Source organism: Geospiza fortis, unplaced genomic scaffold, assembly GCF_000277835.1.
Source record: "Geospiza fortis unplaced genomic scaffold, GeoFor_1.0 scaffold1081, whole genome shotgun sequence".
NCBI classification, from domain to species: domain Eukaryota; kingdom Metazoa; phylum Chordata; class Aves; order Passeriformes; family Thraupidae; genus Geospiza; species Geospiza fortis.
In genome coordinates, this window is record NW_005054503.1 from 885,271 (window position 1) to 898,406 (window position 13,136).

At 44.3% G+C, this 13,136-nt stretch overlaps 1 protein-coding gene across 2 annotated transcripts in view; it reads right to left on the reverse strand.

The window, feature by feature from the left end:
* Positions 1-13,136, reverse strand: part of CMIP (c-Maf inducing protein) — a 129,795-nt gene that overhangs the window by 28,192 nt on the left and 88,467 nt on the right. For both annotated transcript variants that reach the window (XM_031063406.1, XM_031063407.1), the window contains exons 4-7: positions 6,860-7,021; positions 5,665-5,706; positions 2,975-3,037; positions 1,549-1,629 (exon numbers count right to left, since the gene is read on the reverse strand). In XM_031063406.1, the coding sequence (XP_030919266.1) occupies positions 1,549-1,629; positions 2,975-3,037; positions 5,665-5,706; positions 6,860-7,021 (348 nt within the window). The remainder of the gene's footprint in view (positions 1-1,548; positions 1,630-2,974; positions 3,038-5,664; positions 5,707-6,859; positions 7,022-13,136) is intronic.

Below are 13,136 nucleotides of genomic sequence, written 5' to 3' on the forward strand. Positions count from 1 at the left end.
ATTTTCAAAGGCCACAGAACAAACTGGAGGCAAAGGTGGGAAGAGCCAGCTCAGTCTCCTGCCCCAGGGACTGCACGGGGCCTCCTGAGGGGATGAAGTTTAGTGTCCCCCTAAAGAGTAACTTTATTTATGTGCACACACACACACACACACACACACACATTCTCTAAAGCACTATTCAGTACAGAAGTCTCCAGAGGGTGGTAAAGTGCCCAAATCCACTCCAATTAATACCTGACACCATAAATTCTCCAACTACACACTGCGGTACAGACATGTTGATTTTCAATCTGCAAATGTTAAGTATGGTAAATATACCCAATTCTCTGAAGCTAACCAAATACAAGCATTACACTATGCATTTAGATTTTATTTGAGACCCCTCAAGAGCTCTGGATGCTTTAAAAAAAATCAGTCTGGAATCCAAGAATAACATTTACAGAATATTTCACTGAACACTACAGAATATTCAAAAATGTTTACATGTCTGCATAGTGCTGGCACAGAGCCAGGAATATGACCTTTTTGCCATCTTGGGCTTTTTACCTAGTTCTGTAAACTTAGGGAGTTAAATAATATTATTGGAAAAATAAGAAATACGACCTGTTTTCTACTGGGTTCATGCTAATCACAGCATGACAAAAGATGGTCTCTAAAATTATATGCTAGTGAAAAGAAGTTGATTATGAAGTTACAGAGGTTCATCCTTGAGATCACAGCCAAATCAACTGTCTTAAATATTTTATTTATTTGTTATTCTTTGCCACTGCATTGTGAAGTAAGACTTCTTCATGTAACTTAAAAACATTGGCAGGAAACTTAATATGCCACAAAAGCTGGAGAGCTGGTAAATACCCCAGACCTCTATTAGGAAAGGAATATGGATGATGCAAGAACATTTCAGAGTTTGGGAGAGGGGCATCTGGTCTACAGGGTGGAAAGCAAAGCAGGGCACTTATTTCAAATACTGACAAGGAATTGATCAGCAATGAGAAGAAAGTCTGGGTAAGAACAGCCATAAAATGACAGAGTACCTAAATCCTGTAATGAGAAGTAAGTATAGCAGTAGAAAAGCATAAGGATATTCAGAAAGCTGAGGTAAGAACTCACTGGACATGGTCTAAGGAAAAAAGGAAAGCAAGAGGACTGGTGGTGTCTTACAGAAAAAGTGTTGAGGGCCCAGTTCAAAATGAACAAAGTCCCCATTTTCTGCCTTTGTTATTTATTTGATTTTCAAACTGTTTTAACTGCAAGGATGGCATGCAGGGAGTAAATAAGGAGCCAAGCAAGGGCCAGGTGGGAAAGAGCTGGAGCTGCATATGCTGCCAAAAGAAACATCCCTCAAAGCACGGCTTTGCTTAGATGCTTTTGAGGATCCCACTGAAAGCTGATTAGTTCTGCACTGATGAAGTAACACACAATTACACGCAGCATTCACACTTTGGGTGGCGGGGCAGATTTAGATACAACAGGCATCACAGGCAGAGGATCACAGAAGTTGTGGCAGTAAAACCTCCCCAAACTGCTGGAGCCCCCTTGAGCACTCACCATGTTGTGTTTGAGGATCCTCTGCACCACCGGGGTGAACACCTCGATCACCACCATGGACCGCGGGCGCTCTCGGCAGTGCTGCAAGGAGCAACAGGTCACGTTGTGAGCTGCAGGAATCCTGGAGATGGGCATCCCCTGGCTCCACACCCCACGCATGGATAACCCCAAGATTAACAAGATTCAGGGGCTAAATTAATCTTTCCTGAGATTAAGGCACTCGTGACACTGCTCGTTCCTATGGATTTGCTGGCGTCCAGTAGAAGATTCCCATGGGAGCTCACAAACTGCAAATTCCCTTCCCTGTCCCCCATTCTTCCCAAAAGTCACTGCAAGGTACCATTTTGGGGTCTTACTGCCAACAGTTTTAAAAGGAAAGAGGCTGGGGATAGGAAGATATGATCACACAGGCACTGTAATGCAAAAACCTCCTTTCTCTGGGATCCAGCCTAAAAACCTGTGGTGGATCTTGGGAGGTACCAACAACCCACTCTCCCATCACAGGATGAAATATATAATCATAATATATCAGACAGAGTAATTTAGGTTGAGAAAGATCTCTGAAAGTCATCTGGTCCAACCCCCTGCTCAATACAGGGTCGATTTTGAAGATAAATTCTCTTCATTACCCTGTCCACTTCTGTTCTGGGAAGTCCATAACCTGTTTGCCTTCCTTCAACTACACACATCCCATTGCACACATTTACAGATAATTGGGTGCCCAAAGATCAAAAGATCAAAAAATCCCAAATCAGGAATAAAAATGGCTACTGCTGATCTAAGAGTGCTTATAAAAATGCAAGACTCAGTTTCTGTAGGAAGAAGCAGCTGATTAATAACTCTGGATGGGAATTACAAGCAGCATCCAGAGTGCTTGACAAATCCATACCCAGTCATCAGCAAGCAAATTTAAGCAGACTCGAAACTGAAGCACAAACAGGCCTTGAGGAACAGCAGTATTTTTAAATCCACAAGGTCTGCAATCCAAACTACTCTGAAATTTATGGATAAAGGATACAAAATGCAGCACAAGCATGGATTTACCAGAGAAGAGGATGAGTCCTTATAATCTTCCCACTGCCATTATCCATAAGGGCTGATGGGACACCTGACCACAGTGGCTGCAGTGATTTCTGCATTAGCTAAGCACAGCATGCAGGAGGACACCTCTTGTACCCAGACTGAGGTGTGGGAGTCTCAAAATTTTAACTCTCACACAGTATCAGGACAAAACACTCCGATATACTAAGCATATGATGGTATTTATCACAATGGTGCTGTTCACCATTCCAGTATCATTGCTTGCTGACCAAAAACTCAATCTGGGCAGGAGGTAAGAAGTTACAGGAAAAAAAACAACCCCCCACTCAAAGAACTACAGTCATATACAGCTATGAGATTTCAGAAAGCAAAGCTGTTCGGATACCTTGCAGAAGAATTCACAGAGGTCAGGAGGAGGATGGTTGTTTTCCAGCAAAGGTGCAATTGCCTTTAAAAAGAAAGGGAGAAAAAGGAGAAAAATTGAATTTCAAGGCAGCAACTGGAGAAAGCATACTGCAGTGAAGTATTTTTCTTGGGGGCATAAAATCTCACTTTTAGAAAAGGACAAAAGCATCAAAAGAGAAATTAGAGGTGGGCCATGTGTTTATTTTACAAGTAAGCTCAAGCACACCTCTGCTATGAATCCTCAGGAAAACTCTGCTTTTAACTACATCAGTGTAAATATGTAAAACAGGCAAAGGAGTGCACTATTTATAATGGTTTAAATGGAAACAGGAGCAGAACTTTTTGCTTTAGGATGTAATAAAGCAAAGATGAATCCAGCTCATAGCTTCAGCCAGAACATCTCCCTAAAAGAAAAAACTGAACACCACCACACACACATATCCTTTGCAAACGAGTTCAAGCTCTTTTTTTGTGAGAAAGAGCTCACTAAAAGCAACCTAGCACTGCTCTTACCTGGGAAGACCCTATTTATCAAAATCAAGCATCTAACTTTGTAAAAGCTGAGATCAACCATTCCTTTGCTGCTGCACAAACCAATGTGCTTATGCCGGGTAAACACATTGGAGGTCATACCTGTCACTGAGGGGGTAAATGAACTTATGCTGTTCTTGCTTCCTTTGTAAACTTGAAATGGTGCCAGAATAATATATTCTACGTGGTGGTGCCTTCAGGCCTTTCCACTCTTCAGTTACAGGGATTCCCAGTACCCATTTCCATGTAAAACACTAAACACAGCAGCCAGGACATTGTGTATTAAGCAACTGAACACCAGATATTTTATCTGCATGGCACCTGGGGTTTTACTAAGGCTTTGCTTTGGTTTCTGCTCTTCCTCTCATCTCCTTACTCAGCCCTGTGAATCTGCTGGCAGCAGCTGTGTTTACACAGAGGTCAAGATCAGTGTGAATTTCAACAAGGAAACCCAAGCAAACTGCAAAGCTCTGTTTGGTTACATGTCAGAACGATGATACTCATTATCATGGGCCATCCTTCTGCAACTGGTCACTCCTCCTCTGGTGGTGGCCCAGCCACAGGGGACTGAAGGAGAACACAACCCCATACAGAAGATCCTTGCTCCCCATCCAACACCTGAGCCCAAGATCTTTCCTGAACCCATGTTTGGGATTGTTTGCTTCAGGATATCAACAACAGAGACAGTGACAGGTCGTGGCTCTGCCTCTGTGGTCAGTGTGGCAGACTGACAGCCTGACAGCACCTTTCCTGGGTTTTCCTCACAAGTTTATGGCCAGAAGCAGCCACCCTGTGCTGTGCCACCCTGTGCTGTGCCACGTTGCCCAGCCATGGCAGCACGTGTGTCCCATCCTGAGCAGGAGGGGACTGGTTGGGATACTGGGATATTGATCTGCCCCAGCACCATCCAGACAAGGAAAGCTGGTCCCATCTGCATGGCCAAGCACTGTGTACTTTCCACACGCTACATAAACACACACTATTAGCAATTCTTTCCAGGAATAGCCCAGGTTATCTGGGTAATGGCAGTGAGCTCTGAACGCCCAGGAACTGCCAGCTCCTTAATGGCTTGGGCACAACCTACACGAGGGCAGGACCTGGACTGAAGAAGCCATCATCCAGAACAGAGCAATAACAGAGCTGAAAGGACCTTTGGAGGCCACCTGGTTCACCTTCCCTGATCACAGCAGGGCCACCTCTCATATTTTATTTCAAAATCATTCCCCTAGTTGTAACTGGGTGCCTGAACTACCCTTGGCACTAGAATTAAATGAAAGTTATGGCAAAGAAAAGTAAATGCTACTTCAGAGATTTATCTCAGTGGTTGATTCCAGCTAAGAGGGTACCTTAAACAGCAGTTAAACACAATTAACACCTACTAGCAGCTACCTGCCACCTTGTCATTTTGCAGAAAGAGTCACAGAGATGTGATACAATCAGATGGTGGTGAGGCTCTAGATTAGATTACTGTGAAAGTCTCCTGGAAATTGCCAGAAAATTAAATTAAATCACAGTGATGAGGAACCAAGTTCCACCTCTCTGATACTTTGTTTCACAAGCAACAGAGCTGCCATTTGATTCACTTATTTCTATGGCTAAATGAATGTGACCTACAAAAAAGAAAAAAAGTTGAAGAGGATATTTTTGCAAATAAGTTAGCAGGGAGTTAAACTGGAATGACACTTACAAGAGCAATCCCTTGCTCACATACCCTGAGCAATGGAGACATTCTGTATATGGTAGCATTAGCCCCTCAGGAAACTACTCAGCCTAAGGGTTTTATAGGGCACATCTGGAAATGATGGGGTTGGACTATTTAAAGTACATATACAGATATGGGTATTGCTGTGTAGCCTCCTAAGGAGGCCATTTGGAGAGACTGTTAACACTCAGCCTGCTGTGCTCTCTCACACAGGCTGATGAGAAAGCTTTATTGTCATTCATCTATGAAACAAGAATAGAGAAATGGCAAAGCCACACAAAAAATAGACAAATGGTTTTCATTCCTGCCTAAGCTCAGCAGCATTGGTGGAAAGGCTTTCACATTTGCCCTACTTCACTGGGGCAGAGACAGGCACTAAGAGAACTGTTATCAAACAATATAGATTTGTCCTCAGCTTTTGACAGAAAGGTACTCACCACAATAATGCTCTCATGGTCTTGAGTGGTTAAGTTGTTGTTCTGAAAGAGTTGAATAGAAGAAAGAAGAGTGAGCCAAGAGCACCCTTGAGCTGGTACATCAGCACACAGAGTCCTCAGCTACCACCAGACGCAAGAAGAAAGGCTCAAGACTCAATTGCTTATTTCCTGAATAAAAACCATGGCATTAAAATCATTCTCCTAAAGGAGGTGGTACAGTGCCTGCTGTGAGGACTGGAGCAAGCCCTCATTCCTCCTTCAGCTCAGCACACAAACACCAGCATGCCAGAGGTCTCAGTCAGTTGAGAAAGTAAAGCCAGCAATACATTTCTTTAAAATGCTTTCTTAGGACAAGCTCTATGTCTTTACAAAAATTATTAAAAGGATTGTTACGATGCGTTATTTTGTGGCCAGTTTTCCCAAAATTCTTTCTTTAAACACAGCACCAGGAAAAGCCAATAAATTGACTGGAAGTCACCTATGCTACCACCTATGCAGAAGAGTTTGCTCTGTGCTTTTTCAGCAGCATGATCCATCCAGAGGTTACAAAGCTGTGACTTGCTAAGATTTTTGACTACTGCAAGAAAAAACAACAGTGGATTTTTTTTCTTATATCAAATCCTTCTGCTATCACATAGAACTAAGACAAGAAAAGCCTGCTTGGCATTACAATTTCTGTCCATGAAAAGTTAAATATTTGAAACAGATGTTATAGCAGGAAGATAGATAACTCTGAAGAAATACACTTTTCTTCATCAGAATTAATAAAAATAAAATAGCTACACAATTAATTTGTTGGTGTGTGTATATATATTGATACAAAAATTACTGGTCATGGAAGCAAAGCCAATGGAATAGAAGTCAAAGGGAGCTTTACCACTGACTTAGGACATGAGTTAAACCCAGGTACATTTACCGTAGATAATTAAAAAACCAAAGAAACAAAAAACCAACCAACCAAAAAAGCCAAACCAACAAACACACGATAAATGGGGCTTGTTTTGTTTCCAGAAATCAACGTAAGATGGGTCAAATTTTCCTTCTCCCCAGCAAGTGCAAACTCCACTCAAGTGAGCAGAAGTCACGAGCAAACTTGCAGGCAGAACTTTGACAGCCCAAGTTAAAATAAAACCCACCCCCAAACTTTTAACTGTTTGTCTCTCATCTGAGAGCAACAGGAGCCCTGCTGAGGTACCTCTGAGAGCAGCTTGGAGACAATCTCCAGGGGTGCCTGGTGGATGGAGTCGTCCTGCAGCGGGGACGTCAGGGCCATGTCCACCAGCGTCCGGATCTCCTTCAGCACCACCTCCCAGCGGCTGGGGTTGCTCAGCACCTTCTTGTACTTGTAAATCTTCTTCTGCAAGACACGTCAAAGGGCCACACTGACACCACCATAAACCCCATGAATGCAGCTGTGCTTCCAACTGCCCAAGGGGGGTGCTTTGTACGTTGAGTTTTGCTTTTTGATGGCTGAAACACTGTACTTGTAAATGGACAAGAAAACCTTTTATGTTTAAACCAGTTTCTTCTGTGGAAGCAATGAGAAACCATGATTCTTTTCATTTCAAAATGAGTTTTTTAACTCCAGAGCATCTTTCTTTTCAGCATCTCCTCTCAAACACCTTCCTCAGGCTAACAACACATACTTGCTATTGAATTGTTTCTAAAGCTTAAGTTCTTTTTAAGAGACTCATTAAGCAAAGGGAGAGAGAGGGAGGCCATCAAAACATCACTCTTATAGATCCTTTATTCTGAATGTGAATTCATATCCAGAATTCATTTCAATTTTACCAAAGGAAAAGAAAAATCTCATACACCATCTTTGGTCTTGAAGGAGCCTGAAAAAGCCATGATGTCACCCTCCAGCTGCAAGAGAAGCCAACTTATAAGTCTCCAAATCTTGCACACAACAGCATTTCCACTCTCAAGAACAGCATGCCTGGTTGCCTAACCCCATCTGCCCCAGCTCCCTGCATGCCCCTGACCACGTCCAAGTTATTTCATCAACTGCCCCATCCACAGACCAGCTGGATAAGCAGAGGACAACTCTTACTCCTCAGCAGCCACATGACCACAAACTATGGAACAGAGGCTGCTTTATATTATGAAAAGCAATCTTTAGAGAAAACCCACCCACCCAAATTCCCAGAGGTGGCTCGGTGACACTCTACAAGTTCAAGGAAATGATGATGAGTGTTCAAACATCACACCTGAAAACAACATAAAGGGCACATGAGAGTCAGGAGGGGCTGCAGAAGAGCGTGGAGGCAGTGCCAGAGGAAGGGAAGGAGCTCTGCACTGAGGGACAGCAACTGCCAGGACCCCACTTGTGTTTAGTTCACATTCCATTCCACTCCCCTCTCTGCAGGAGCCTGGTCCTCTGCAAAAAGGGATGTTGAAAAGTCTGGACACATGCTCAGGTTTATTTAACAGCACTGGCTGAGCACTTATGTTTACATGAAATCATCAGAGTTTTGCACTAAAAATGGATCTTACATTCCTCAGCAGCATTTCCATGAAAATCACATAAACTGCCCATTTTGTGCAGCTTTGCAGATTCCAGCTGCACGTTTTGGGCTCCACATGAGTGCAACACTCTGCACAGGGCCCGTGGGCTTTGTTTGGCTTTGGAGCTTTGTGGTTCCTGGCATTTCCCCCATGCTGGCCCAGGGCAGCCCCAGCAGGAACCATCTGAGCATGCTGGCTCCCTGCTTATCAGCCACTTCCTTCCCACCCTGGAGCAGATCTACTGCTCTGCAGCAAACAGGCACCTCTGAACCCCCACCTGAAACACAGGAGAAGAGAACAATGCAGAAAAATACAGATTTCATATGCACTGGGTTTGTCAGCACTGTTAGAGGGGGGAGAGGAGAGTGGCACTAGGCTGACATGTCAAGGCTGATAAAGCAATCCAATTATCTTTTTAATTAAATTCATGCCAAGTACAAAAGCGCATTGGCAGTCTAGTTCACACTTCCAGTGCATTTTAAGCCACTGAAAAGCTAAAGGAACATAAAAACATGCTGCAGACATTATCAAATGTGGCTGGGATTTCAAAACTGCACAAAAATCTTTGTTCTTCTGAGCTCCTTGAGACAGAGTGAATCCAACAGTGATTTTAAGCTACCAGCACTACTTCTAGATCACAGATTTCTTGGACTCTTTAGGAAACTTCAACCATAGAATTTAACTTCTCTTATTCATGTAGTGCCATTATTTAGGGTCCTTCTGTTAGACCCACTCCAGCACTAAATTTAAAGTCAATTAGACAATTTTTAAACTGGAAACAACTCCTTTCTGATTAACTGAGGACACTAAACCAAGCTGGCTCAAGAGATACAATTTCCAGTGCTGAAACTTATTCCTGGCCCTGTACTGTGAAGAAGTCAAAGCAGAATTAGAAGCTGACAAAATGTGGGGACAGGGGGAGGATGAGAGTTAGACCACTGGGTTATCGCATCCCTGCCTCTCTGGGCTGCCCCTTTTGGGTGAGTTACAACTCACTTCAGAGCAGCTCCTCCAGCCTAAGGGGAAGCTGCTGAAGGGAACTCTTGCCCAACAGGACGCTGCTCAGACAACTCCACCACAAATATCCTTCTTTTGCTGTCAAACCCAGTCTTGCTTGGAGTGAGGGAGGAGGAAGGGAGTTTTTCTTTCCCTTTTAGAGATGTCCATTAAAAGTCAGAATTCTGATGATGCTGATGTACATCAGAGGGAAGACAGCAGGAGCTTTACCCACTGCCATGCAGGGAGGACCAACCAAAGCTCCTGCTCAGGGCAGGCAGGGACTCAGAGGGAGCATCAGGGGACAGCCACCTTTGCAGACACACCAAGCCTGATGCAAGCACAGAATCCAAGTTTATCAGTGTGTGCTTCACGTTTCCAGCACAAAGGATTGAGTGGCACTGACAGACTGAGCTGCAGCCTGCGAACAGCACTACAGGAGTCTTGAATGATGGTGGGAAAGCAGCAGAAAATAAATAAATAAATAGAGGAGCCATCCCCAAGAGGGTTGAACTCTGCTGTCCTGAACCTTTGGCCATGGTTACAGCGCTGTTTTTCTCAGCAGAACGCTTTTCACTGTTGAGCGCCTTGCTGAAAGCCTCAATTAAAGCCTGAAACCTATCAGTGGGTTACAGAAGCAATTAGCTGTGTCTCAGCAAGCACTTAGGCAACACTGAGCCATCTGCTCCATTCTACCTGTGCTGGCTCCAGAGCAGGGAGCAACAATCACTCACAAGCTGAAAAACAAAGCTGCCTGGTAAAGACCCACATGGAGAACAAGAATGTCAGTCCAGGAGTTCACTCCCCCTGGATGTAGGTGTAAAAGATGCCTTCAAGTTGCTGAAAAAATTCACACAACATTTATCATTAATAGCCTGAACAAGAAAAATACCAGGATAGGAATCCAGTTTGTAGGGGGATTTCACTAAAAGCAGCAGCTCCTGTGAAAATTTATGTGAGTGAAAATAAGATATGCCAACTTGGAATTTGACCCTTCTAGTTACTGACCAGCCAGAGCCATTCAGCCAGTGTCACTCCAAAATCTTGCCATGCTGACTTTAAATGCAAAACCACTGAATTTATTAAGTACTCAGAAGAAGCAGAATGAGGAGAATAAGTGACACTGACAGGGCATCCTTCATTCCCAAATCACTCTAATTAATTAAGTCTTGCAGAAACTCCAAGACCTAAGTCTCAATCCTCTTTTACAGGAGGAAAGAACTGAAGTCCATGTATGAGAAATCACTTTTCTAGAGTTATTAAGCTAGGAAATGTGACAAAAATCTATAAGCAGTCATTTTTACCATCAGTGCTCAAAAGCTTTTGAACACTGCTGTGAACAGAAAGTTGAAGAGAGCCTAGGAAACTTTCAGCTTTTTTTAAGTAAGGTCTTCGTCTCTTTTTCTATCCTATAATAGCCTCATCTTGTAGCCCTTGCTCATACACCACTTTCTTGGACAAGAATGATAATACTGATGTAGTCAACAGCTAAGAAAAATGGACTCTAATGCACAAAATCAGCCAGCATGGAACATTTGCCTTGTTCAGCCCTAGCAAGACCTTTCATGTTGGGAACATCTTAAAGCAGTGACCATACCTGATCCAAAAAGGGAAAAATGAAGTTAGCCTTTTTGATGACAAAATTTCATCCTTGCTTTGCCACTGCCAGCCAGAGAACATTCTGTACTCTCGGGAACCTGTCTTCCCATCAGCAAATACTATTTCATTACATAAAGAAAATTAATGGCCATCCCTAATGCTGAAGAGCCTGCTAAATTCTAGCTCTCTTCCCCCTTTACCATATGCAGCCTGCAAAGGATCAGTTGAGTCTTTAGCAGGGAGGCTCCTGCAGGAACGGGACAGGATGGTTCTCCTGCAGGAACGGGACAGGATGGTTCTCCTGCAGGATGGGACAGGATGGTTCTCCTGCAGGAACGGGACAGGCTGCAGCTCCTGCAGGAACGGGACAGGCTGCAGCTCCTGCAGGAACGGGACAGGCTGCAGCTCCTGCAGGAACGGGACAGGCTGCAGCTCCTGCAGGATGGGACAGGATGGAGCTCCCTGCAGGAACGGGACAGGCTGCAGCTCCTGCAGGAACGGGACAGGCTGCAGCTCCTGCAGGAACGGGACAGGCTGCAGCTCCTGCAGGAACGGGACAGGCTGCAGCTCCTCCAGGAACAGGCACTGCCCTGGAGGGCTGGAGGGGACAGGATGCCGCTCCTGCAGGAACGGGACAGGCTGCAGCTCCTCCAGGAACAGGCACTGCCCTGGAGGGCTGTGGGTGCCAGCAATTGTTTATTTCTTGCTGAGCAACGAGAGCAGCTCCAGCAAGAGGGAAAAGGTCAGGTCCCCGCACAAAGGTCCCCTCAGCTCATTGCGGGGACGGGTGACATGGGCTAGTGTTACACTTGATGTTGACAGTGTTTATGTAAAATGGAGGTGCCTCTTGCTAGATGCAAATCTGCAGAGATAAAAACAACACTGAGAGCAGACTCTGGAAAGGTTTTCTCCACTGCAGCAGAACATTTTGTTCAAACTCTGTGTAACAAGGAACAGGAAGAGCTGCTGGCGATGTCCAACACACATGTTGGCCTGTCCTACAAAGCCCAGGTGCACCATGCATTCTACAGCATCACCTGCTAGTATTTTGACCTTTAACTCATTATCTTCATGCAAACAAAGAGGGCATGGCATCCCAAAAGTTGGTCACACCCATATTCTGCTTTTAATATTAGCAGGTATCACTTCACAGTATTCTGAAAAATACCTAAGGTTAACTTGCTGCTAACAGAATTTTCCCTGCTAGTCAGAGATGGACTTAAATCACCAGTTGAATCCACTGAAAGCTTTTGGAACTATGTTCCTGCCTGCAACATTTACCAATATGAAAAAAAAGAAAAAAAAGAAACTTACCTGAAAAGACTAAGTCTTTAGAAAGTCCGAATCTAGCCAAAGGATTGGGGCTGGGATGAGATTATGGAAACTTTTCTAAATCAGGGACTTCAAACTGCTCATGCTGCAGTAATCAAACTCTTCCTGACCTTCTGAAAGTTCTGTACAGAAAGACTAATGTGCTGCTCTCTAAAATAGAGATATGCTGTGAAACAGCAGCAGCAAACTTTTGCTCTCCACCATATTTTCAGGTCACAGCATTTTTTGCATATTTCATTATACCCGGTGCAAAATGCTGAAGTGTATCAACTTCTGTGCTTCAGTTGCTTCTCTGAATGCAATTGCCTTGGTCGAGGCTCATTTTCCCATAAATTCCTTGCCACAGGCCAGAGAAATGGAGGGAAATATTATAAGGTAAGTTCTTCTGATTCTCACTCAAGTAAAGTCTAAATAACACTTTGTTTTTCACCAACTCATATAAAAAAGATCCTGGTAAAATCATTATTATTTATTACACTGAGACTGGCACCTGTGAATCCATGGCCTGAGTAAATACACCCAGTGACATTCTCTGGCCTGAGCAGCTCACAGTCTACATGATTAAAAGCAAGAAGGGGAGAAAGAGCAAGAAAACCAAGGTGATTTCCTTGATGTCATATGGCAAGCCAGGAACAGAGCAGAACTGAAGTGTTCTGACCCTCAGGCCTCCAAGACAATTTCTGGATCCTGGTACCCCAAGGAGAAACACCACTGGCAAGCACTGTGCCTGCAGGAACTTGAATACTGATGCCCCGTTGCTGTGCTTCCCCATCTCACCATCTCAGGCCACCACCTTTTTCAGTTTACCCTGATTCACCTGGTTTTTTCCACCAGTGTCTCCAGATCTCACTAAGCCAGGCAAGAACCACCCAAGGCTCAGGTCAGCACCATCCCAGAGCTGCCAGAGTTCAATGGGTTCAGCAAGCGGTGACGTGGGTTCAGCTGTTACTGATGCACGAGCTGGAACAACCACACAGACCCTTCCCCCAGGCACAGGGTTTGTCCTTTGCTCAGGTACCACTGGGGCAGTACCACTG